The sequence below is a fragment of the Peromyscus eremicus genome, chromosome 12 (assembly GCF_949786415.1).
Source record: "Peromyscus eremicus chromosome 12, PerEre_H2_v1, whole genome shotgun sequence".
Classification (NCBI taxonomy): domain Eukaryota; kingdom Metazoa; phylum Chordata; class Mammalia; order Rodentia; family Cricetidae; genus Peromyscus; species Peromyscus eremicus.
In genome coordinates, this window is record NC_081428.1 from 32,886,657 (window position 1) to 32,914,235 (window position 27,579).

Here is a 27,579-nt window from a genome sequence, read left to right on the forward strand (position 1 = left end):
GTTTGAAATTTCCCAGAGGAAGATTCTGAGAAACACCCCAGAAGCTGGACAGTAAAACAAGAGAGCACTGAGTCAAAAGGCAAAATTCTGAGGGCTATTAAGATGAATTGAGAAAAATCAAATGCTGTATAACATCAAGTAGAGTGATGAAGTGAAGGAGACTTTGGATTTAACACCTGAAAGACTGTTCTTGCATGTATTCAGATGGTTCCATTTGAATTAGCAGGAGCTAGAGAATGAAACAGAATAATAAAGCAGAAATAAAGTGGAAGTTTTCTCATATTGACTTTTTGGAGTTAAAAAAATGAAAAATGCACCAGTGCTTTGGTCTGCAAAGGGAAGGAAGGAAAGCCCTAATTTAACCTTTCCTATGCACTACTGGAATTAGGCTACCAAATAAAAGAGACGCCACCATGATAATGTCTAAAACTCTAGGTGGCAATGACCAAGAGTGTAAGTAGAAGGGGGTGGGAGTTCAAAGAAAATATTTAATCTTAGTTCCTACAAGCATGAGACTTACTGTCCTAACTCCTGGTTAGTACAAGCCTCTTCCCTGCACACACACACACACACACACACACCCCTATATGTATTTTTTAGGCTCTCCTCCACATGCTGAGAGACACCAAGATGACTCCAACTTGATTCGTCGCTTTAACGTTGTTTTTGTTAAGTCAATTTTTCATAGTCCTCAAGTAAAAAGACTTTGGGTTTCACTGCCAAACCTATGTTCCCTAAGTCAATAATAATATAAGTCAAAGTTTTCAAGAAAAACATGTCTTTAGTGCACAATACTTAGAAATTTAAAGGAGGCTGTTGGGCACATTGCTCCTTTCTTTTGCTCACTCTATAAAATACCTTAAAGGAACAGAGAGAGAAAGAAAATCTTAGTCTTTGTCAGAATGCATTGCTCTTCTCCTGTATCAAAACTTACAAATTGCTTAAATTAATACCCTGCAGAAAATTGAATTCATGACCTCACAACAGAATCCCTATGTTAGTGAAATTTCTTACCAAAACCTCGCTTTGTGTAAGGCTTTAAACTCTCTTCCTAGTAGAAACTGACTGGATTCTGAAACTCTCAGTTTTTCCCTGAGAGAGCTTCTCAGGAAGTGATGCCTAGGCATGGAAAAGTAAAAGGCAAGTGAAAAAGTGTTTGGTGGGCCTTGGGAGCACTGATTTTCAGGGAGAGGAAAGAGATATCACAGTGTTATAAGCAAAGAAGAAATTAAAAGCATGGTCACCACGTATACTAATAAATGCTCAAAATAGCCATCTTAGGAAAATTATGAAATGCATTCCTTAAAATATGTGACTATCCGCAGTGTTACAACAGTTCTTCTGTACCTTCCCCTGGGCAGGCAGATGAACTCAAAACATTTTCGTTATGGACATGGAGTTTAAACTACTCTAATGCCTCTCTTTCTTAGTAAAGGCTACTGTTTTGCTTTTCTCCTATAGCCTGTTTCTTACATTCTCCAGACCTGTTACTTGCCCTGTTCTTTAAAAGGCAGAACTCAAGTCAGTTACATACATCTAAGCACATCTATGTGTAATTAACGCCAAATTAACAGACACAAACTAAATGTCTACTCTCAGAGGTCAAAGAGAGGGAGAGAATCTTTCAACAATTCATCTCCCTTATATCTAAACAGCTAGTTGAACATCAGACATGAATAACTTCATTAGAATGCTTATGTGTTATATAGCATATATATTAAGTACAAACATCAATAAAAACATCTTTAAGTCTTTAGGAGATATGTTCCTCAACTCACAGTTTGTTTGAACCTAAGGTTTTGTTGCACAATCTCAGCCAGAAAGACTAGATTTTATCCTGACTCTGCCATGTTCTATTTCATCACTTTGGAGGTGTCTGGTTTTCTCCCATAATTACGTTCACAGTGGTCCTGTCACTGAAGACATCATGACTATTAAATGACAGGAAAAGGATGCTTGGTAAATGATCAGCCTTCTATAAAGGGTTGCTATGATTTAGTAAATTATTTTGGGCACTAAAATATAGCATTAATTTAATCTTAAATTTCAGTAAAATGCATTTCAGAACACAAGTTTCAAATATAATATATATATATATATATATATATACACATACATATATGTATATATATAACTAAATCATTAACTTCAACACTTATTTTTCTGTCTTCTCCCAACGAACAAATTTGACAAAGGAGTATTGACATTTCAGAGAAATGAACTTTATCGTGTCTTTCTCCTTACATTTGAAAAGCATGTTTTCACCAACAGTTTAACTGAGATGATGTTAAGTTTGGTGACTAAAGTGTAACAACATTGATGCTGCAATTTGAGTAATAGAGGCAAGAGGTTAAAAGGTCTATGTTTTGTTTCCATCTTTATAATTTCCTTAGACTGGAAAGAAACAAATTATAATCATAATCGAGCCAGTACATGTTTAGAATTTTCAGATGTGCTCAAGTATAGCATTCTTTTCCAGGGGACTCTATGGATTTAAGGGGTTCAGAGTCCAAGCCATCAACTGTCTCTTAAAATTATTGTTTATTATTCTGTTTTAGTGACTACAGATTGCTTTCTTCAGCAAATGCCAACTCTGGGATTGTTTATTAAGTGTCTGTATCATTAATACCTCCAAAGGGCTCTTTAACCTCAGTGTATGCTTTCTTGGCATTGGGATCTGTATACGTAACACTTCATAACTGGTGGTGTAAGTTGGAATATTTTCCATCCTATGTCTGAGAAATGTTTTGATGCACCTTAGCCAAGAATATTGAAATTGGGGGTGTGGTATAACTAGACATGGTTTTATGGGAATAGAGAGAAAACAACAGATACTCTTAGAGAAAAATAAGAATCATTTGAGCTGAGCTGTGGTGGCGCAGGCCTTTAATCCCAGCACTTGGAAAGCAGAGCCAGGAGGATCTCTGTGAGTTCGAGGCCAGCCTGGTCTACAGTGCAAGAGCCAAGACAGGCACCAAAACTACACTGAGAAACCGTATCTTGGAAAAAAGAAACACACACAAAAAAAACCCAAAAAAACAAATAAACAAAAAGAACCATTTGAAATCAACAAGAAGGAGGTGTTGAAAAGAAGTGACTTGTCATTGCCCACCCATATCAGCATCCTAGGATTAGCTCATCAATACAAATCCAGTTGCTATTCCCCTTCTTTCAGTCTTCTTAGTTACATATAGTGGTGATTCTTTACAATAGAAAATCATATGTAGAACACATATTATTGATAGAGGAATTAATACACATATGGATTAAAATGACGCCTGTCTTTTATTATTTTTCATTCACAAATCTCACAGATTATGAAATAATTAAATTTGTGAAGTAAGGAGTATGTTTTTGAGAGATAGCTTGAATCATCCCAGTTCATTCAAAGTGATGCAACATTGTTTCAAGTTCTGTTTTGGGCTGTATTTCAATTCAGTAGACTCAATAAAATAAATAAAATCAATTTTAAATATTCGTTTCTAATCTTATAATCAAAATTTAAAATCTGATCAATTTGACTTTTTTTTCTATGCTGTTGGGTTCAAATAGAGTTTTTTCTTTCAATTATATTGATCTTTTATTACACCCCTTATCTTTCATAACATTTCTATGGTGTGTTTCATATTAATGTTTTTGTTCTTACTCTATAATTTGTAAATACTTTCTTCCATCTTCTTACTTTTAACTATATTTCTGAAAAAAGCAAATTGTTGCACTTTAATTGTAATACATTTCTTATAAATAGCATACAGTTAGACCATGATATTTTTTAATCCAATGGGGAAATTTTACTACATGTTTGGATTGCTTAGTTCATTCACATTTCATGTATACTAATTGAGTTAGGGTTAGGATTGAGGTTTTGTTTTTCACTCCTGTGAATGCTTCCTTGAAGTTGCATTTCTACTTTAATATCGTGTGTGTGTGTGTGTGTGTGTGTGTGTGTGTGTGTGAATGGGTGTGTTTATGATGTTTTCCCACCATGTATTTTTTTTGTGAATGACGTGAATTCAAAGCCCATTGAGGCCAGAAGAGGATTACTAATTTTGAAACTGGAATCGCAAAGGATTGTGAGTCACAAACAGAGTGCTGGGAATCCAACCCAGCCTTCTAGAAGAGCAGTCAGTGCTCTTAACAGCTAAGCCTTCTATCCAGCCTCTATGTTTTTTCTTATACTGACAATTTAACTTAGATACAGTTTGGTATAACATACTGATCCCTCTACTGACTTGGAAACTGTCTTTTGTGTGTGTTAGAGTGGATTCTGCAATGACCTCAATAAACACTGGTAACACACCAATCTACTTAAAATTGGTGTTCATTTTATTCAGTTCAAGTTGGTACTGATAAAACAATGTGAAATTTTCAGACATATAGATTTCCTTTAGTCTTATGCTATCATTGTGTGTTGTTATAAAACCAAATACATTGTTTCAAATTTATTTTAATCACTCATGACTTTGAAATAATTTGAGGAAGAAAAACTGTTAATAAATTTATAGAGAAAGGAATAAATTTTTATGAGACTTTAGTACTTCGGACATGCCATTTGGTTTCCAAATGTCATTTCCTGCTGCTTAAAGTTTTCATAGATTAAAATATTAGGAACTATCATCTTTATATGGGTGATACATATATTTTTGCATAGCAACTTGCTCTTGTGAAAATTTTAAGCATAGTCTGCTGTTAACAATTTGTAACTGAATCCATTGTACCCTTAATATGTTGTCATCTATTGGACATACATACATTATTGCTCCCCATTTTAGAAAATATTTTCAACACGTCTTTCCTCATTCAGTTATTTGAGAAATCTGCTCTATTAGAGCTTTGCATGTGACTTAGGTTCATGTCAAGAGATCATTTTATTTTTTCAATTTTAGTTGTCTGAACTATTAAATTATCAGCACATAGTCAAGTTATTTGTTTAGCCTGTATATGAAATTACTTTTCTAGTTTAACATTCCTTCATGTGTCCTTGAGTTGTATCATCAGGTAAACGTACTCCTGCAATGCTGAAAATCAGAATTTTGTCTTTAGAGTTTATACAGTAAAAGAAAAATGACTCATAAATTACCCTTGACCTCCATATACATAGTTTGGCATACTCACTGCTCCCAACATGCACAATACACAAAAATAAAAGTAAAAAAATAAAGTCATTAATTTATCATCACTGTTTTATAATGCTTTCTTTTATGATGACAATTAAGTATATAGCTAATTTTATGCAATTTATGATCATCTTGAGATGAATATAATAATTTGGCCAAACAATTTAATGGAGAGGGCATCGGTATGTGTAGAATATGTATAGACTGTGCTCATCTGAGACCCAGAGCACACTGGCTGCAGAATAAAAGCTTCTGGAGATGAATATTAAAGAACACAAATGAAGACACGTGCATTAGAAGACCGCCTCATTTCCCAAGCCTAGGGTCAGTCCTGCTGTTCTCAGCATGCTACTCAACGGTGACCTCATCAGTAACATAAGAAGTATTCAGCTATCTGGCACCTTGAAGGCAGCTTACAAAATATAAACAGAGTGCTTTTCAATGGACCATAAAGCTCGACTAAAATCTTATAAATTAGTAAGAAAAATACCTGTTGCTTCATTACATCATCTGAGAACACCCAGCAAATTATTCCCGGATGGCTATTATGTGAGTGTGTGTGTGTGTGTGTGTGTGTGTGTGTGTGTGTGTGTGTGTATTTCTAAAAAATACTGTTCCTATTTTTCCTAACTTTTTAGACAAAAAACAGACTTGGATATGATAATAATTAAGAGACATGCTTTTTCTGTGAATCAATTATATTATATACTGGTATATATTCTAATTTAGAATGAAACCTATAGTTCAGAACTCTGTTCTGACTTAGTCCCTCAATGCCCTTCCAGAGATTAATAAAAGATCTTTTTTCATTTGGATAATATTGGCTCGCAGAAACCTACTCAAATTGATCTGTTTTAGCAATGACATTTAATCTTATTTTTAGGAGAATCTTCCCTGAGATCAAAAGATGTCATTATCTTTTGAAACCTGTGCAGAGAAATAAAAACTACTGCCCTCTTCTGATCTAAGCACAGCCGTAGCTCTGATGAGTTAAGTTAGATTTCTTTGGGCCTCATGCAAAATTGGCCTCACAGGCAACTTTGTGGAAAAAAACACACATTAAGATGCTGGGTGCCAGGAGTCTAATTGTGATATATGGAGCCTAGTTTGAGGTTAAAGGTTTATCCTCATCTCAGAACTTCATTTTCTAGTTGACACAAATCTGGAATATAGAGCCTATGAATCTCCCTAAAGATAGATGTGTGCACTGAGTTGTGCACCAGGGAACTACCTGAGCATGGTATGTGGCAACCAAGCATGCAGAAGTCATGGTATGTGGCCACTTGAAATGTCTTTTTTAATACATAATACGAATTCAGGAGGAATTTCTAGAAAGGTATCACACCAACAGGTAGTTTGCCTTGGGAGATATATATATATATATATATATATATATATATATATATATATATATATACATACAATTGTTAGCATTATTTCAAAAGTAAGTACAGGAAGGGAACAGCATCCCTGAATTAGAAATTGCGTGTGCCTTTTTCATGGCACCAGGTGGGGATGTTCACACTTAATCAATCTCTCTGGCATTATTTCCCAACCATGTTGCCAAGTTTATCACCATGAAAGATGCTTTGATCCTTACTGTGGTGTCAAGAACAACAGGCCACCACATCAGTGACATCTACTCAGCAAGGCATCAGTTCACATTAGTTTTATATCAGATGTGATATTTCACTAACACATTTTGACAACATCTGTATATAATCCCACCCTCTAATATTTCTAGGTATCTTTGCTTCTTTTCCAAAAATAGAGATCAGCCACAAAGTATTCCCCCTGTCTCCCTAATGTTTAAATGGAGAAACATATTTTTAAAACCTGCTTCAGTTTTTTTCTTTGATGGTGCTTAATTTCCTTTGATGGAAATGGAAATTTTTAGATTTCTAACATATTTAGTAGCTACTCCACATTAAAACAATGCCACAAAGTAAAGATTGCTGCATATTGGTTGTTTACTATAATAGTATTACAGAAATGTTTTCTTTAGGTGAGCACCTCCTCATGGTACACAATTATTCCAGTGTTCAAAACTGCCATTTAAGATGCTGCCTTCCCTTAATCTCTCCTTCCCACTCTCCTTCCCTCCATCCCTCTCTCCCACACTCTTTCTCTCCCTCCCTTTTTCCTCCCTCCTTTCCTTCTTTCTTCCTGACAGAGATTTGTTATATAGCCAAGCTTGGCTCACAATTCTTAATCTTCCTACCTCAGTCTCTATATTACTGAGATTATAGGTGTGTACTACTATTTACTTAGATGGATATTAGTGTTCATTATACACACAAAATTAAACTCAGACAGGTTGAGTAAGTATTATATGATCACAAACAAAATTTAAAACCCTGAAACTTCAAGTCAACACATCTACATACTATGATCTGACAATCTAGTTTTCTACCCTCTCCCCTTTCTACATTTTCAAATGAATTTACTTGACCATCCAATCATTCAAAAGAAAATTAGAAAATGCAGAATTTCCGCTGTGACTACTGGGGAAATATTGTAATGGGATAACAAAGAGGACCACAGAACTTCAGATTGAAAGTTTAACAGAACTCTGTAGATTAAACCATTCATTTGACTTGCCATGTCTTTTGTCACTGATAAAAAAAATATATATATAAAATAAAAAAAATAAAAAAAAACAACAGCAAGTATACTTCACAAGCATCACCAGCTCAGAGGAAGGAAAAAACTGGTAAATATCAACCTGGAACAGATCCTAGGCAGATTTGGAGCACAGGAGGAGTTTAGATTTGGCTGTGTTTAAATCTGCCCCATCTTGCCAAGGGACAAGCATGTTATTGGAAAATGCACGTGGGGAAAGAGATGTGCAAAGAGAGAGATAAAGAGATGTAGTAAATGTCATAAAAGCAATTTACAGCCTCCCTACTGATCCCATGAAGGCCAATCCTAATCACTATATACATAGTGATAAATGTGGCTTGATTTATATGAGCCTGAGAAGTCAGAACGCTAAAGTGTCTTAGACATAAAACAATCATTTTTGCTCTAGCAAATCAAAGATGGTAAAGCTTGTTCATTTTCTGCTCCAAGTGTGTGTGTGTGTGTGTGTGTGTGTGTGTGTGTGTGTGTGTTTTATTTAAGAAATGCAATGTCTTGGTACTTAGGTTGTCTATCCATTCAATATATAAAAGTAAGACTAGGTGTTTTACTAACATTATTTGTACAATTAAAAATGTTAGAGAACATTTTTACATTATACCAAAACTCAAACAGATGAGGTAATGCATTCTTGTGCACCTCTCCTTCATAAGCAATATTCTTTGAGGTTTCTAAGTGGCTTAAATGGCAATTTTATGGGTTGAAATATTGTCTTTTCTAGTTTTATGGCCAGAGCAAAACAGGACTTGTCTGGAATGCATATAATATCGCACACGGGGTTAATTAGGTTAGGATGAATTAATTTGTAACAGTTTCCGTTATTTGACACACATCAATAATATAGTCTATTACTTGCATTCCAGACATCAGCCTACTACCATGACCCAGTCAGATATAATTTGGGAAAACCTTGGATCATATGAATATTTTTATTATTGATTTTGTGTAACATATTTTATAGTCAGAGATGGTCATAAAAGACTATAGTAACTTGACGTGGTATTCTATAAAGCCTCCCTGTTGGTGATGGGAGCTCATGGTATCCATAGGAAAGAAAATGTACTTCTTTCTTCCTGAGATGGGAATTTGAGGCATGACTTCATTCACTACTAGCAGCTATAAAGGAATTTACTTTTCTAAGCTGCCCCTCCCATCCTTTGATTTGGTTGTTGTTGTTGTTGCTAGGAATGTGTACTGTGTCAATTTATTGCCACACCATCTTTCATACACTGTGTCAAACCACTTTTATCTGGTGCATTTGGCCTTTCGTGGAAATCTTTCATGTATCAAGGTCCCCATTTGTTCCATACAATGAGCAAATAGATGACAAGATTCGGTACAAAAAAAAAAAAAAAAAAAAAGATCAGACATCAAACTAGTTGTTATCGTAGAAGTTGTGCTTATAGTCTCTAAATAGTTACATACACAGCAAGGCTTGGGAAGACAGTGGCAGCATTCTGACTTTGCACAGGTCAGCAGAATTAACTGCAATGTGTAAAAGCATAAGCAACTCAACAAGAAGAAAACAAACATACCACCTGCACAATGCGGTGGAGGTATAAATCACAAGAAAAAGTTAATTACCAGTAATTCTATTATATCTCTACTTATTAGGTGTCCTGCTATACACAAGTAATTATACAGTGTAAATTACACGCAGTTTCAGGAAATCAGAGCTGCATACTGTCCTTCACCAGAGAAATGGCAAATGTTGATGTTTCATTGGATAAAGGATTATTTACCTCTAATATCTATAGATCTCATTTATTACCTCTTCTTTTTCTTTTCAGTATCATGGTTCTTTCTCTATTTTCCAAAATTTAGAAACTGTTGTGAATTTTTGTTATTAAATGTCCTTTCTGTTTTTCTTCATTGTTTATGCTAAAAAGTTAATAGCTTCTGAGAAGAAGGACTGATACTATGGACAGAGGGAAGCAGAGGTTGAAAATGGAGCTAGTATTATGGCATGACATTAGGTAATAGAAACATACACACATCTGTATGTATGGATGAACAGGACTGTCTATTTCACTGGCTATTAATTATACTTTTGTGTTAGTATATTTAATGTTGAATAATATAAAGGACATGATTCTTTTCTGAATGAATTAGAAAGGTCACAACATGAACCACAAGGGAAGGTGGTGACAATATAACCTACATAGTAAAATTAAACTTCAAAATGGATACATCATATCATAGCAGCAAGAAAAGGAAGCTTAAAAACTTGGACATCAACCATCATAGCCCGATTCAGAAGACTGTTTGTTCCCAAGACTAAACCTCCTTGTGAATAGATTTACCTTTTGTATAATAACCAGAGCTTCAGATGGCTACACGTAATGTAATCAAGAGTTAAAGTGGTTTCTCGATTTCAAAATTCCAAATGACTAAGAATAATCCTTAGAACTGAAGAATTGAGTAGCTTTCCCTTAAGTCTAAATGTTAATTTCAATCTCCAGTCTGTAAATATTGGCAAAGATAAATTAAAGTACTCTGAGGATTTTCCTGACAAAATAATATTATATATTATATATTATATAGATACTATACAACATTTATTATATATCTGTATTTAAAAATCAATTTGTCTAAGATTATAATAAACATATGTAAGCAACTGTTTTGTTCAAAATGCTGAGAATTCTGAATATGGGAAATTTTCTGATATTAAAATAAATGTATAATCTTTAAAATAAATGCATAATCTTAATCCTTTTATTTCTAGTATTAGATTACCAGTTTCGTTAGTAATAACTAAAAGAAAGGAATATATTTCTACATTTAAGTAAAAAATAATAGTAAGACTGTCGGGGAGTCAGCTGAAAGCACCAACTCCCTGCCATTATCGTCCCATGACACCCATGTCACTCACTTCAGCTGATGCAGCAGCATACAGCAGGACTCCAGCTGTGGTCAAAATGGTGTTCTTCTTGTGCTATTCCCCGGTGTCCCCAAAGGTGTTTAATTTTCAAGTTAGATTTGACACAAAGGAATAGAAATTGCACCAATGAAAAAGGAACTTGAAATAAAACAGTAAAGGTGACTATGGAGACATTATCTTAGCTTGAGGGGAAACATATTCTCCACTTTAATCACTGAACCAACTGGTATCATCTTCTAATCCTGGGAGACAAATGCTAAGTAGAGGTGAAAGTCTGTTTATTCTGCAATGTGGGTTTAAAATAAAGCAACCATGGGGGTGTTACAGTTTTAAAGCGACAGGATTGCATAGCAAGAGATTCCCTTATTATATAAACTTAATTACATACCTACTTAGGATAGAGAACAGTTAATAGTGTTTAGATTGCTACCAAAGAATACATATATTCAGAGCCATAAAACTCCTTGGAAATCTTTTTAATATCATAAAAATCCACTTTTGTAATATGGATAAAATTACCCTTCTTAATGATGAAAAACTATCACTCTGACTGGTTGCTGTAACTGTCTGTAATTTAAAATGGAAAAAGGATCTTTAACATAATATCATTATCACTGTAGCTGCTGAAGGGCAATTTCATATCTCTAATAGTTGATAGTGGAAGAATTGAGAGATACTTTTGATTTGAGGGGCAGATGCCTGATTGTTTTGATTTTACTTCTCCACCAGGAAGTTCATATCACTGGCTTGTCAAATGACACTCTTCACAGTACATGAATTTAAATATGGTCAGAAGCCCATGCACAGCATGTGAATTGACACAAGAACAATGTGTTAGCTGCCCTTGAAGCTCTATGCTGTGAAAGCAACATAAGCAGTGAGCAGGATGGGGAAGAAGGTCTGCTCTTCCATCTATTGACCTCACCATGTGGTGCTGAGATGGGAGGGATTCCTTCACAGGGAAACAGTACTCAGTACATGCCCATCAGGGAGAGATTAGAGGAGGCTCTTTGTCTTATGAGAAAGCATACAGTTGAGTAAAGAAGCTATGCCTGCAGTTCAAGACAATTAGAACATTCTTTGCACTAAGAAATATTGAGGGACCTTAACTGGTCCACCAGAAGCTTGAAATACTTCTAACTCTCCACAGTCATGATGACTTGCGGGTTAGAGAGTGAGACTTGGCATCAAGGAACTTAAGGCAGACTTGTGGGGTAGGGGCATGGCGGCATAGGAAAGATGTGGGGGGGGGTGTGAGTTTATTGCTCTTGCCTCTCAGTTAGGAGAACTTCATGTACCATCACTTTACTACAATTGTACAATATGTGGTGGAACCCAGATTGCAGCAGTGTAAGACCAGCAAAGACGAGCCAGTTGCTGGTGGCACAGCGTGGCTAAGAAAGACCTAAGGTGTTTTATTGTCTGAAGGCTTCGAGGACCCAAAACACAAGAGCAAACAATTATGCTTCCTTCTAGGAGAGCAAACACAAGTGGGAGACAGAGAGAGTAGATTCAGTGTGATCCCTAAAATCCCATTGAACATTTTTTTTTTTACAGAAATATAATAGCTAATCCTAAACTTCATTTGGAATTTGAAGATAAGTAATTGATACAATATTGACTTTCTTATAAGAAACAGAGTGTCAAGCTGCATACCTTTTACATTATTATCTCTTAACTGTCTACTCAAGTAAAATACAGAAGTCCATATATTCTGAATATGGCAATATATCCACAGTTAAGGTGATGCCAAAGAGGTGGGGTAAAGCTATGGCTTTACTGTGTCTGTCAGTGCTGAAGACAGTTTGTTTGAATGTATTTCTGGGCTGCATGAGTGACTGAATTTGAGATGCCAGTTTTAAATATTTGTTGAGGTTTTTCTTTCAATGTGTTTTGGAGATACAGTTTGATTTTTCGATTTGGAATAGTCACTCTTCGTAGTCCAGCTCTCACTGTGTTGAACCTACTTCTGATGTATCCACCAACCTATTTTAAAGTTGTCTTGATTTATGGCTCTCTTTGTTCTGTAAAACTATAAAAACCCTGTGACAATACTTCCATGTTGGAACATGGAATTTGGGGTAACCTAAATCTGTGTTCCTGGGCCATGATCCCTCAGAATGGCTCCAGAATAAACTATCTCTCATTCCCTTTCAAAAAGAAAGAAAGAAAAGAAACCCATCATCATGAAGTCAGTTCTGGAATGTGCAAGAATAGCACTTTCTTGAAATGTGAGCCATTCCTTTAGTGGTAAAATCTTCTCCTGTTCCCGGATTGCTTGAAGTCTAATGAACACTCAATTCAATATTGAGAGTAAGCAAACAAAACAAGACTGGAAGGAAGCAGGAGGGGAGACTGACAGCCTCAGAAACTAGTGTGGGCAAGGGAGCAGGTTTAGAAGCATAAATAAATATACATACAGGAAAAACGGAATCCTTACAAATTAAATGTGTGATTAGCTTCATAAGGTGGAATGCTGTGCTTCACAAATGAAAAGGAAGTGATGATTCACTAAAGCCCTCTGTAAATGTTGCTGACTTTCTTGAAGGAAAGTAACTGATGGAGCTGGCTTGCTGCTCCTAGGTTTATGACACTTAGAAACCCAACCATATTGCCTTCTGCACGCTTGAATCCCAAAAACTTTCTGCAGAGTGAGTACGATTACTATATTTCAAGCAATCAAAACTGCTTTAAATATAAGCTTAGAATTTTTGTTACAATCCCATAAATTTGGACCCATATTATTCAGATGAGTCAGCTTCACCAGAAATATACAGTGGGTGAAAAAAGAAAACCAGTAATGCACAAAAAAATGTACATACTTACCTGTACAAAAGAGTTTCCTATTTTGCACCAAGGAATTATGCAAGTATCCATCAGACTTTGGGCTCAATGCTGGGATCACCTAGAAGAGCCTGCCAATTATTGCCATATGTGAATGTGGTTTCCATACTCTGGACACTTATTCCCTAGGATTTAAACTAATAACTGTGGCCTTTTCTTTCTCATTAACTGTTACAAAAAAAAAAAAAAAACCCTATCAGACAGAGGAGACTTTGGTCAGTGTCAACATGATGCAGACTGGAGCAAGTGATAGAAAGCTCAGAGGGTCAGTGTCACCTAAGCACAGCTCTGTACTTATTAAGAACTAAGAGTTAGAAAACTAAAAGATCGCAACATCCTATGTATTTTGACATCCCATAAAGGGAAAATTCTTTCCCAAAGTGAGGACAAGATGTGGAGGGAAGGCAGCCAAGTTTGAAAGTGTTTGCTGGTGGATGTGGCAGCCTCTAAAATAAATGTAAAAACTTGCTGTACTAAAGATTGACAGGGTGAATCTCTATAAAGATGCAGAGGCTTTGAGCTACAATGTTGGAGGTAAACGTTTCATTTAGCCTTTAACAGACCCACTCAGCCTTGGTCCTCCCACAAGTAAACAAGAGGATTACACAAGACAGTAAAGGTATTAGTGAGCTGTGTTTGACTAGGTAAACTGACATTCATCCAAGAGTGAAATTTCCCCTGCCTTGAATATGGATTTATAGACAAGTTATGTAGAAATAATACTGTCTATGAAAACCTCAGTAGTTATGAGTATTGAATGGAACAAAAGATTCATCACTTGTTTAGCAAGAGCTGTCTTTGGAAGGAGGAAACTAATTTGTGTTGTGTTTTTGTAAATTGTTTAAGGGTATAATTTCAATAGAGAATGATGATGATAATATAATATTCCCACAAGCAAATATCTTCAAAAGAAGGGAACTAAAAACAAGGTAAATGTGTTTTAGTATTACTCAAATACATTGATGAACTGAGTTGATTCATACATTTGCAAGCATTTGTGTTTATTATCCAACTATTTAATTATTCTGGTAAAATAGTTCACTACTAAATTCTAATATGCATTTTAAGACATGTTCATTAATACTCCCAAAACTCTGTTAACATCTTTTAAACATTTCCATTTCATGGACAAATAACTTGAGGCGTGAAGATGCCTTGTAAATTATTCAGTTAAATAATAAAAATTGGCAGAGTCAGGATTAAAAATGAAGTAGTTGAAATCTATGCTATTAATATTAATATGTGTCCACCAAAATCAAATAGCCTCATAGTTATCAGCAGTAAGAATCACTATAAATTGTTAGTCTAAAATTATGATATATAGGCTGGGTCTGCTCACAGTCTCTCTTCTGCTTTATCACAAAGATTATGCATTACCAAACAGCAATAAAGCTTTAATAGACTCCATGAAACATTTTTTTTTCTGTTTTTGAAGCCAAATATCTGGTGCATGTGAAAATAGAAATCAAATATTCTGGTTTAATTATATCATGTTCTAAGATGAATCAGACAACTCAGCAAACTACATCACTTTTTCTAACATATTAGTAATTTAAACTACTTTTAAAAATAAAAGCTATATGGGGGTTTAATCATGACTGCTTCTGCAAATACATAGTTTGCTCATGTGTGCACTTGTGTTTGTGTGTGTGTGTGTGTGTGCACGCGCACTAAGTAATGATCTCTGCAACCAGGTGAATGAACATACCCATCATTTCATGTAGTCAATGCTTGAGTTTTCTTTCATCATCCTGCATCCCCTCTATGCATCTCCTACACTCATCAATATTACCTAGAAATAATGGATTGTGGTTCTGTATCTATAACAATTTCTCTGTTAACTCCTGCTTTGATTGCTTCAACAGACTTTCTCTGTTGCCTCCTGACTCAGGTCAATACATTTTCCTCATGTTGCAAGAACGAACTTTGAAACATAAATCTGATTACTGTGTACCTCATGCATGAAGTTTCAATGACTTCTGACAACACTCAATATGTATTAAAGGCAGTCCCTTAGCATGTGACTTCCCAAGAATTTTATGCCTTGATTGATCTGCATGACACCCAAGATTAGTTTGACACCCACACATTGTGTTCCAGTGATATTCAGGTTGGTTTTCTTCTCTTTCATATTCTTGCCAATTCGTTCCAACCTCTCAGTCTTCAGACAAATAGTCAGCTTGCCAATTAGTTTTATCCTTTTATATATCACATAAGTCCTTGAATTAAGTTTGCACACATTAGAGAAAATTTCAGTCTTTGTGTTAATATTAGATATTAAACATAACCATAAATATTTTTATTCAGTTAAAATCTTGTGTCTTTTAATTTTAATCTAACTTAAAATAATCATTTTGGCCATGTTTTCTTTCTCTAAAGATATTGCTTTCATCAACATTTTCTGAAAGAAATGTTTGGAGAAACTGGGGGAATCATTTTAAATTTTATACTACAACTTACCATTGGTCAATTTTATACATTATTGAATATTGTATATATGTTAGTTATATTGTATAAATATATATTTTTTAAAATCTGTTCATCTTCTTTCCAGTATTTCATTTTGAAATTTTGTAGCTGATTGCTACCATAACATTGATGCTTCAAAGGAATATTTTTTCTCTTAAGATATCTGTGGCTAGCTAAACATGGTAATTAGGCATACAGAATATGATAATGAGGTATTGAGAGATGAAAGAGGACTCTCTTCTTCCTTTTATTGGTTTCCTTATGGGAGTTAATTGTTACAGTATAGGTCTGGGATTGGGGAGCCATAAGATTTCCCTGTTCCATGGTAGTATGTTTTCTGATATTGTCCCTGTTCAGGTCTCCTTTAGCAACCACAGTTTCGAGGTGTCGTATGTGAATCTTCACTGCCATTTCTAGAAGACACAAGTTCACTGCAGATTTTCTGCTCTTCTTGCTGCTACAATCTTTCTGGCCCTCTTCCATGATGTTCCCCAAGACTTAAACGCAGGTGTTGTGTTGTAGATGTTTCCATTGGGGCTAGATACCCCAAATTAGCTGTTCTCTGCATTTTGACATGTTCTGTTTTTTTTTTTTTTGTTTTGTTTTGTTTTTGTTTTTTTGGTATTTCTTTTTTTGAGATTGGCCTCTCACTGTGTAACCCAGAATACCTTGAATTTTGCATCTTCCTCTGTTTACTCCAAGTGCTGTATCACAGGCATGTGCTACCCTGTTCAGTGCCACAAACTGTGACCAACATCACATCCAGGTACATATGTCTTGTATGGACATATAATTGTATCATTGTTTTATTTACGTATGTGTAACTATATTGGGGATTATCATATCTAATCAATATAAGGTGATCATTTTCACTTTAAATGAGTTTGCCCACTATGTGACATTGAATAATCAAAAAATGAAAAAGTTTGATACTGAAAGATCCAAATCTCCTAAGAGAAAGGAAGTTATAGATAGCTGTGAACCACCATATTTGTGTTAGAAGCTGGACTTACATCCTATGTAAGTATAACCAGTGGTCTTTAGCCATCTCTCAAGCCCTTACATTGATTCTTTTAAGTTTTGTTTAGAAATAATTTATGTTTCCCCACCATACAATAAAAGTTCCTTGTTTCAGCTAATAACATAGAGAATGTAGGTAATTCAGAACATGATAATGCTCTCCTAATAAATCCATCTTAAATTCCTTTAATTAGAAATAAAGTAGGCATGGCTGATTCTTCCTATAGGAGCCATTTACTTGTCTAGATGCTTCAGATATTGATGGAAAAATAAAACATGTTATAAAACCAACTGGTATTGGAATCAATCAGAAAATTAACTTTCTTATATGCCTTGAAAGAGATCTAATATCTATACCCTCACCTCTCATATAAAGTTGTTACACTTAGTTTTCTGTTTGTATGTGTGCGCACATGTGTGCACCAGCATATGAGACTAGAGGTTGACATTGAATATCTTCTTTGATCATCTTACATTTTTTTTTTTTTGGTTTTTCAAGACAGGGTTTCTCTATGTAGCTTTGTGCCTTTCCTGGATTTTGCTCTGTAGACCAAGTCTGGCTTTGAACTCACAAAGATCTGCCTGCCTCTGCCTCCCTAGTGCTGGGATTAAAGGCATGTGCCACCACCCCCCAGCAGATCATCTTACTTTTTAAAATGGAATCTTTCATTGAACCTGTAGCTCACTGGTGTGATTTCACTGAATCTGTAGCTCACTGATGTGGTTTCACTGAACCTGTAGCTTACATTGTGGTTTCATTGAACCTGTAGCTCACTGGTGTGGATTCACTGAACCTGTAGCTTTCTGGTGTGGTTAGGCTGCCTGTTTGGTGAGCTCCAGAGATCCTCATGGCTTTGCTTGCCCTGTACCATCTCACCTAGCTTTGACTCGGGATCCATGGACTAAAATTCAGATCCTCATGCTTATTCAGTAAACATTTTGGTGACAGTACTATCTATCTCGAAAGCCCTTTTGCACTATTTTTATTCTGGAGTCTTTAATTCTATATTAGTTGCTAATTTTAAACTTAATGGCTATAAGAAAAAATGGAATTTTTATGTCTGGGAAGCCCACAGACATAAATTTTATGTCTGTTTACAAATTTAATAATGAGAAATCACAGTTAATTCTTCAACTTCTGTGATTTCCTTAAAAAACTAAATGATGCAGGTCTCCCATGAATGTTGAAAATTAGTCAAATACAATACTAGACAAGGAGTAAATTTTCAGCAAATAGTACTTATTATGCTGCATGCAGTGATAACTGTTCCCTTTAGGAGAAGATCTGGAGAGGGTGGTGCAGACAGTGTAAGGCTGTCTACCCAGATTTCCAAAGACAACAAAATGTGTGGGGTGGAAGAAGATGTAGCAATCTCAGAATCTCTTCCCATTCCTTCTTGATCCTCTAACACTTCCTAGCCAGGGTCTAAACTCCTGAATTAACTGGATACAAAACAAGATCAATGATTAACCTTAAGGAATTAATGAAGTCAATCAAATGTAGATAGATAGATAGATAGATAGATAGATAGATAGATAGATAGATATGTGTGTGTTGTTGTTATTGTTGTTGGTTTTTGATCTGGGAAGAGTTGGAGAAGGGTAAAAAACACCAAAATGTATAAAAAAAATTTAAGCAAAATAGCTAAATGAAAATTCATAACAAAAGTTTCTAAACAAAACAAATATGAGGCAAGAAGAATTAAGAGTATTCAGTTACTATTCTCACCCTGAAGGAGAATGGTGATTTAAATGGGAGAAATGTAAAACTTCATATAAACTTATACATAATTACAAAAGTGTCTATTTCAGTACCAAAAGAGAAATCCTATTATGCCTCTCTCCATGTCACCTATTATTTGGGAATGGCAACCCTGAATATGAATGGACACATCTGAGCTTCTTTGAAATGATTAAGGGAACACATATGCTCCTTCTGTGGGCCTTCTGCTATGGGCCTTCTTGTTATATGTCCCCAACATCTCAGTTACTTGGACCTCCAGATTGAAACAGGTTTGCTGACTACAAGCAATGAACTTTAATAGTTCTGCAACAATTCCTCATGTTTCTCCCATGTAGCTGTCTTTACTCTACCAATCCTGGTACCCTGGGGGCAGGGTGTGAGAAGATGCAGAGTCAATGACACAGACTCCAGGAGTTTGCAAGCAATTCCTCATTTATTAAACAAAGGGCTGAGGTTTATGTGTGTGGATGTTGGTGGGCTTTGCTCATAGCTGCCGTGGAGTTTCTTGGTTGACTCTAAGCTGCATGTCATCATTTTCGGTTTGGAGCTTATGGGTCAGGTTTCCTCTGGCCTGAGCGCTCTCTGCGCATGTCATAGCTCATTGTTTGCTTACAACGTGACCTGCCTGACTACCATTCATTCTTCCCTTTCATTTATCTCCTTCTTAGATATATGGACACTCTTTATTCTTTTAATTACAGTGTATCTTCCAAGGTTAGGTTCCAGGTTGTTCCAGTCACACCATGAGGAAAATGTGTTTGTATATATAGTCAAATATTTCCTACCTTAAGGAGTCTTGCTTATATTTATTTCATATCACTGTTAAATACCAGTATGTATTGTTATAGCACCTGCTTGTAGGTACTTCTACATCACTGAAATTAGAACAAAGATGACACTTTGTGGTTCTAAAATACACATTTAAAATTTTGTGTGAAAAGTTTTTCATTGAGAAAATAGCATTTTATGTAAATAATAATTTTTACCTAGAAGACAAAAATTTTATCTGAAATTGACATATTGTATATAAACATTCTGTGAAGATTCATTTCTCTATTAACAGTTTCAAAACAGATGAGGAGCTTCAGTTTCTTTTTTCTATCATCCTATAATTCTTTGAGACACAAGAAGTCCATTCCTTGATAGAAGCCCTTATGTTCTGACAAAAAATATTCCAGGATGGTTTTAAGATCTCAGATCTTGCTTTACCTCAATGATCTCCCACTTAGATTCCAGTAGCTCCCCTTTCCCATATCCTTGCCTGTGTGGATGCTCCTCTATCAGGCCCTAAGTGTTTGGAAAGACCTATTGAGCTAATCTTTAGGGTGACATCCTGGACATTTATTTTAGCTTAAAATGGTTGTCCTAATGAAATCCATTCTTTAGAGAATATATATATATATATATGTATTTATATACACACATATATATAAATATCTGAAATAAAAATCTGCAACAATTTTAATGTATATTTATTTTAAAGAATAAAGCCACATGCAATGATTTCTGTTAAAATTCTGTAATAATACTGCTCCTCAGATGTCAGAGCCTCACCCAGTTCAGAAAGTAGGTGACCAACACTGAAAATAAGCTCACAAATATTCCAGTTTTGTCTTGAAGCACTCAAAATTTTGTATGTTTTTCTTCATATTTGACAACTTTCTTAGATTTTTATTTAATTTCTAGATTAAAAAAATAATATACTATTTCTTGATAAATTTTCTCAAGTAGAGAGGTAATTACTTGAGATCAAAAGTGTGAAATTTCATATTAGCAGATTATCATAATTTGCAGTCGACCATCATGCTCAGCAATGTTGCATTTTTTAAAAGAAATATGGGGAAGTAAGAAAAATTAGAAGCAATATAATATAATAGAAGAAAGTGCTATTAAAAACTGTGATGAGTGTATGTGTGTGCACCAGACTGTGAATGTAAACAGACTGGAAAAGTGAGATGAGTGGGAGACTTCTGACGTAGATACAGTGTGCATCTTTACATAATTTGCTTGTACATGACTTGTACTCAATGTTCAAATCACACACACACACACACACACACACACACACACACACACACATTTGGTGATTATATGTCTTTACCTTATGTGTCCACTCATTTTGCTTTGAAGATCTGTAAGTTTATTAGATTATAGAACATCCATCATATTTGGTAAATTAGTAAAAACTGTTAAAACATAAGAACAGATGATACATAATTTTGGTTTGTTTTTAATGTAACAATAGTATAAACATATTTCCATATAAAATATAAATGTTATCAAAAATGCAATACATTGGCATTATGTACTCATAAAAATGTATGAATATAGTATTATTTATTTAACTGCTTTTCAAATTTAAGGAATCATGTTTTTTCTAATTTATGAATATTATCATGTCTTCCTGTAGTTGCACATACTTAAGACCAAATCATCCATTTTTTATTTACATACAATAGATCTTTTAGAAATTACTCATCTAAAACTTTAGCCCCTGTATTTTGAACTCCTCATCTTAGACATTTAGCAGTAGTATCTTTCATATTTAATTAATTACTTTAAATCTATTTTCCCAGAACTATAAAGATAAAGAGGAATTAGTAGAGGTTCTCATTCTCCACTCATGATTCCCATGCTGGAAGGGACATTCTAATCCAAAGAAGGGAGTGTCTAAGTGTAAACAGGATTTAGCTCCCCCCAAGTTCCTCTTAAGGACATTCTCTAGACATTTTAATCCTACTATAGTTTCAGGACAACTTCTAATACTTTGCCAAAAGCTTCAGAAGGACATTGAATTCAGAAAGTCTTGAATGTGGATTTGCATACTGCACACTGACATTTATTGTACTAAGGTGTCATAAAACCATATTCTCTCTCCATATACATTCCTATTAATGGATCTTATTCCACTCTTAGGACAGACAGTTCTTCCTAGAAAGCAATGCAGGGAAAAGATAGCAAAACATACTGTCAGAGCCAGGCTCATTTAGCATTCTCCATGGTGAAAGCACACTGGACATATTTCAATGTCCTGGCACCTCTCCTGCTTAATCTGATAGGACAACAACACACTGAAGTCTTGTTGCCAAGCCATCTTTGAGCCATACCATATTGCTATGGATTCTGTGTGGTAGCATTTTGCCTTAGGCACTTTTTTTTTTTTTTTTTTTTTTTTTTTTGAAGAGAGGAAGTAGCCCAAGAAGGAAACACTTGATCATTTTGTCAGTGATGTGATTTGCAGGCAGTTTAATGACTAAACGGAGACACTTCCAATGCAAGAAAATGTCTCAGTCTTGCTACCAAGCATTGTTTCTCTATTCAGAGGACAAAGAATAGAGTTCCTGTAAGATTGGGGAGTCCAGCTCATTTGGAGAATAAACAGTTGCTTTGACCTTGCACTGGCAAATAGCCCCTGTCAGGTCTGGATTTGTAAGGCCAGGAAATCGACTGTTTAGTTGGTGGTGGTTCTGGCCAATAGTTTGTGTTTACGGCTGGGAATTGGTGGTATAGGCTTGTGTGTAGCAGCTCAGCTCTGAATAGTGAAAGACCACTATTTACCAACAGCTTTGTTTTATAATTTAAAGTTAATTCAAATTGAAATGAGCCTTTTAAACCTTAATTAGGACCATGTTTCTTCTAAAAGTCAGCCACATTAGTCACTGGGAGACAAAATTCACTTTGTAGCTAAAGACTGTCTACTTTCTTTCAACAGTAGCCACCAAGGTCTACCAAGTGCATTTGTTTTTCTTTCACTATGGTAACTTGATCCACTCTCTGTATCTGCAGAGCTCAGTCCCATCAATTATAACCCACAGGAAAAGTGTGCTGTGTGCTTTGGGAAGGAGGCCAACCTTGTATCTCAAAACGCTTCTGTAATTATTACTCACTACATGCATTGTTCCTGCAATATTTCCCATTTCATTCTTTCCTTCTTTATTATTTGCTGGGGCTGGCAGGGTGTGATTTTTAACCAGCTATGGGCCAGAGTGTTTAATTTCTGTTTAATTGCTTTCCTTTTTCATCTATAGAATTGGAAGTTCCCAAGTTATTTCTAATTCATCCACTACAGATTAAAATAATCTTGACTTCCTTCTGTTAACTTTACTCAAATTTATTGTGTTCCCTGGTTAATATTTGGCCTGGGCTTTGTTCTTGTTTGCTTTCTGTTGTTGTGATGAACAATATGACCAGAAGCATCTTAGGGAAGCAAAGGGTGTATTTGTCACACATGTCTTAATCATAGTCTATCACTGATGGAAGCTAGGGCAGGAATTTAAGCCGAATCAGAAGAGACAGGAACCATGGAGAAAAGCTGGCTCTCGTGGCTTTGCTTAGCTTGCTTTTTTATATAGCTTAGGCCCACCTCCCAGAGATGTTACCACCCACAATGAGCTATGCTGTCCCATATCAATCTGCCGTCAAGAAAGTGCCATATAGACAGGCCCAGGCAATCTAATGGAGGCTATTTCTCAAATAAGATTTTTCTCTTCCTGGGTGTGTCTAGGTTTGTGTTAAGGTGACAAAAAAGTAACTGTGACAAATGCTATCTCATCCATTCTGTCGTCGTAGTCATCTTCCCTTTTTCTGTAAGTTTAGGGACCTTCTCAGTAAGAGAACAATTGAATCCTCACTAACTCACCACTCTAAATAAGAGTATTAATGCCTGATTTGGAAATTGGAAAAGAAATCAAACTCATCCTCAATGCAAACTAATCAAAAGAAGGAATATGCACTCTCTTTTACACTATAGTTTTAACATTTAGTCATCTGATACTTTTCTTTACCTTTAAAAGAGAATATACTCGTATCATTTTATAATTTTTAAATTTAAAATAAATTAATATCAACATTTTGATTGATTTTTCACCAAGTTAAATTTATGTGTTCATATATGTTTATATGAGTATTGTAGATGCACACATGTATATGTTGGCCAGACATGCATCCCTATCTACAAATACAGATGCCAAAGGAAGATGTCCTGTGTCCTGATTATCACCTTATTTAATTTCATTGTAACACCGAACATGGAGTTATACTGGTGACCAGAGGTTCTCTTGTCTCCACCCCACAAGGGTACAGGTATATACACTGTCAAATCCAGCTTCCTACACTGTTGTTAGAAATTCAAACTGGGGCCCTTTTGAGTGTGCAGTTCTTCCCCACAAGATAATCTTCTCAGGCTCCAAGAAGATTTAACATTTTAAAGTATCTAGCCTGAGGGGAATTAGAAAACAAGTTGATCAATAGCAGTTCTAGCTCATTCTTTCCACTCAATCTTGTATCCTTAAAAACCCTGGAAGCCAGCTTGTGCTTCTGAAATGTTCTTGGGAATGTGGTCGTGCACTGGAACCTGGTAAACAGATCAGTGGCTAAACTTAGAGTAAACTGACTCTTGCTCTCCCAGCAGCTAAGAACTATCGATAGTTTCTTGGCTAGGGATGGAACTTTGAACCCAAAACTCCTTCACACAGCTGGGTTGTATTGATTACTTTGTTCCTACAGTAGCATATATAGAACCTTCCAACACTATGAAAGCAAGTCAGGAGGGATGAATTTTTTAGTAAAATCACAGTCGGTTTTTTCTATGTTCTATGAATGAAATATGTGGGGTCTTTAGCAAGAGGGTCTTACTGTAAAGTTCTGAGAGTAACCAAGAGCAATGACTGTATTCGGAGATCTTTGGGACGTCATTGGTAAACAACTCCAAAAGAAGTAACCCATTTCCTGGATTGGCCTTTTTATATTTAGCCTATAGTGTCTAGGAGGATTATTGCTGTCTTGTTATGGGGTAACTCTATTTTAGCTCTTTTTAGGTATTATGTAGATAGATTTTAGGAAGGTTCTATAATAGTAGGTTTCCATATGACTGTCTTGATATCTTTAGTAGTATTTATCCCTTCTAGTTCCCCTCTTTTACATTATAACCCCCCATTCAAGTGTACCCTTTCTTGTTCCATAATTCCCTTCAGTTTCTTTCAAAGCCCCTCCACAATGGGCCCTTGGTAATTCATGATTTCTATGAGCATTCTAAATGAAATGCTTATATCTAAACATTCAAAGCTAGCATGCACAAGTGAGAGAAAACATGTAGCATTTCTTTCTGTGGGTCTGTCTTACCTCACTCAGAATGATTGTTTCCAAATCCATCATTTACCTGCAAATTTCATTTTCTTAATAGCTAAGTATTATTTCACTGTATACCACCCTTGCATTATTCATTCCTCAGCTGATACACATCCAGTCCATTTCCATTTCCTGTCTATCATGAATATAGCAGCAAGGAACATGGGTGAGCATGTGATTCTGCAATGGAAACTAGAGTCCTTTCAGTATATAACAAGAGTGGTATAGCTGGATTGTGTGGTTATCTACTTAAAGCTTTTGGAGGAACCTCTGCATTAAGCCCCATATGGGGTGGACCAGTTTGTCCTCTCACCTCCTTCTCCACATCCATGAATCTCACACCACCTTTCTGTTTGGCTGTTGGCCATTCTGACTGGGGTAAGGTGAGATCTTGAAGCCGTTTTCATGTTTATTTCTAAAATGACTAAAGATGTTGAACATTTTAAAAATGTTTCCCAGCCTTTTTTGTTTCATCTTTTGGAAATCTGCTATTTAGTTGTATGCCCGTTTTAAAGCTAGAAGGTTTAAATCCCGAGAGCACAGTTAACAACGAATAAATCTTAATAGATCCCACCATTGCTAAACACAGGCACACAGTGTGAGGGAAAAGTGTCAGACGGGGAAGGCATCATGACTAAAAGTAGAAGGTAGTTATCAGTAGAGAAGCAAGTCTTTTTCCAGTCATCTCTCAGAAGCGAGAAGAGAAGGCTCCTTCAATGAACTGGAGAAGACACCTGTTTAGTATAAAAGACCAGGTCAAAATCTGAATTTCCTTCATTCTATTCTGTAGCTCCTCCTCTAAGCTTGTAGAAACACATTGAAGCTTTAGAATAAAAACAAGAAAAATCAAGGAATCCTTTGATGACAAGAACATAACAGAAACCAAAGACACAATGAGGTCAGATTCCTAGAAAATCCACACTGATGTGCAGTAGGATTGAGGGGATTCCTCTCTCACATTTAATCAATGATTATTAATCTAAACTGACCTATCATCCTACATTCGCTTATCCATTTAAAAATCAAAGGATAGGCCGGGCGGTGGTGGCGCACGCCTTTAATCCCAGCACTCGGGAGGCAGAGCCAGGCGGATCTCTGTGAGTTCGAGGCCAGCCTGGACTACCAATTGAGTCCCAGGAAAGGCGCAAAGCTACACAGAGAAACCCTGTCTCGAAAAACCAAAAAAATAAAAAAATAAAAAAAAAAAATAAAAAAAAATAAAAATCAAAGGATGAGAGTTCCTATTCATAACTACTTTTAAAATACTTTGTGTAACAAGTTGAGACAATATACTTAGGACCACGTTATCAAACAAGTGGACAGGAAAAACAAAGAGGTGGCGCTTAAGACATTCCCTATTACTTAAGACATTTGAATTGTTAAATTGCCCTTTGATTCTATTAACATGGAGTTGAAATCTATGAATAGTTTTATCCACATTTGACCAAGTCCGGTTCACTACCAGATTACCTAAGGGAAGTTATAAATTAGAGCTCTGTAATTTGGCAGCCAGTTTGACATATGTTTGTATCTTCTTTGCATATTTTTGGGCTGGCCTGTATCATAGGAATCTTTGACTTTATAGCTGTGGGTTTTATTTTAAAACTAGATACTGGGGCTGGAGAGGTAGCTCAGTGGTTAAGAAGATTTACAACTATTCAAGGGGTCATGAGACCCATTCTCAGCATCCGAATCATTAGGCTCAGAAATGCCTCCAGTTCCTGGCGATCTGGAATCCACACACATGTGGCATAAAAACACACAGAAACACACCCAGACATACAAAGGAAATCTTAAAGCAATTTCAGAAAAGAAATGTTGCAATGTACATGTCTTTTGAAGCGTTTCTTGTATTTGCTGCCTCATATTGGCTTACTGGAAGGTCAGAGGAAGGTTGACAACTTCAAAAACAGGGTAAAACCAAAGATAGTAGCTCAAAGAGGTAATTCTACCATTAAGGAGTCTTTGGCAGGAGGACAGTCCCACAGAAACACATTAACACATCAAATTTCTAATCTGTACTTGAAAATGGTTTTCCTTTTCTAAGTGGTATCTGTTTAGCATACAAAATATATTTGCATGAGAGAAATATGTAAATTTTTACTGCACTACTTTTACAATGAAGGAAGAGAAGCAGATATTTATGCATTTTAATGTAAAGTATTCAATAATTCCATAAAATTTTTTCTGAAGAATGAACAATTCATAATTGATAGGTGTTTTAGCACAAATTAATTTCTGGCAAGGGAGGGAGATGCATTTTTGAAAAAATAAAGTGAGATTGCTGTCTAAGTTAATATACATACCTATATATTAACACACACATGTGTAGGTATAAAATCTTCCCATGATACATTTGTTTTTTTCTCCAGAACATTTAATGAAAATTCATTCTTAAGAGTTTTTTGTTTTTTTAAATTTAATTTTATTTATTAACAATCCTTTCATTTATTTTACATATCAACCACAGTTTCCCCTCCCTCCTTTCCTTTCAGCCCCTCCCCTTCATTTCCATCTAACACCCTCCCCATCTACCCACTCCTCCTCTGTCTCCATGGGCTTGAACATAGCATAACCATGACCTTCGTCATGACCTTGATCCCCTCTAGCTCATACAATCCCTCTTCCCTTTCTTCAGGAAGACTTCCGGAACTTCTCCCAGTGCTTGACTGAAGATTATTTTATTATTGATTATTTTATTAGTGAAAATGCTTTATTAAGTTTTATTTTCAAAT

The 27,579-nt window shown here is 35.5% G+C and overlaps 1 protein-coding gene across 1 annotated transcript in view; it reads left to right on the forward strand.

Annotated features, from left to right (window-relative positions):
* The first annotated feature begins 413 nt into the window (after positions 1-413).
* Positions 414-27,579, forward strand: part of Epha3 (EPH receptor A3) — a 132,376-nt gene continuing 105,210 nt past the window's right edge. Inside the window, exon 1 of the mRNA XM_059277717.1 lies at positions 414-453. Within this exon, the coding sequence (XP_059133700.1) occupies positions 414-453 (40 nt within the window). The remainder of the gene's footprint in view (positions 454-27,579) is intronic.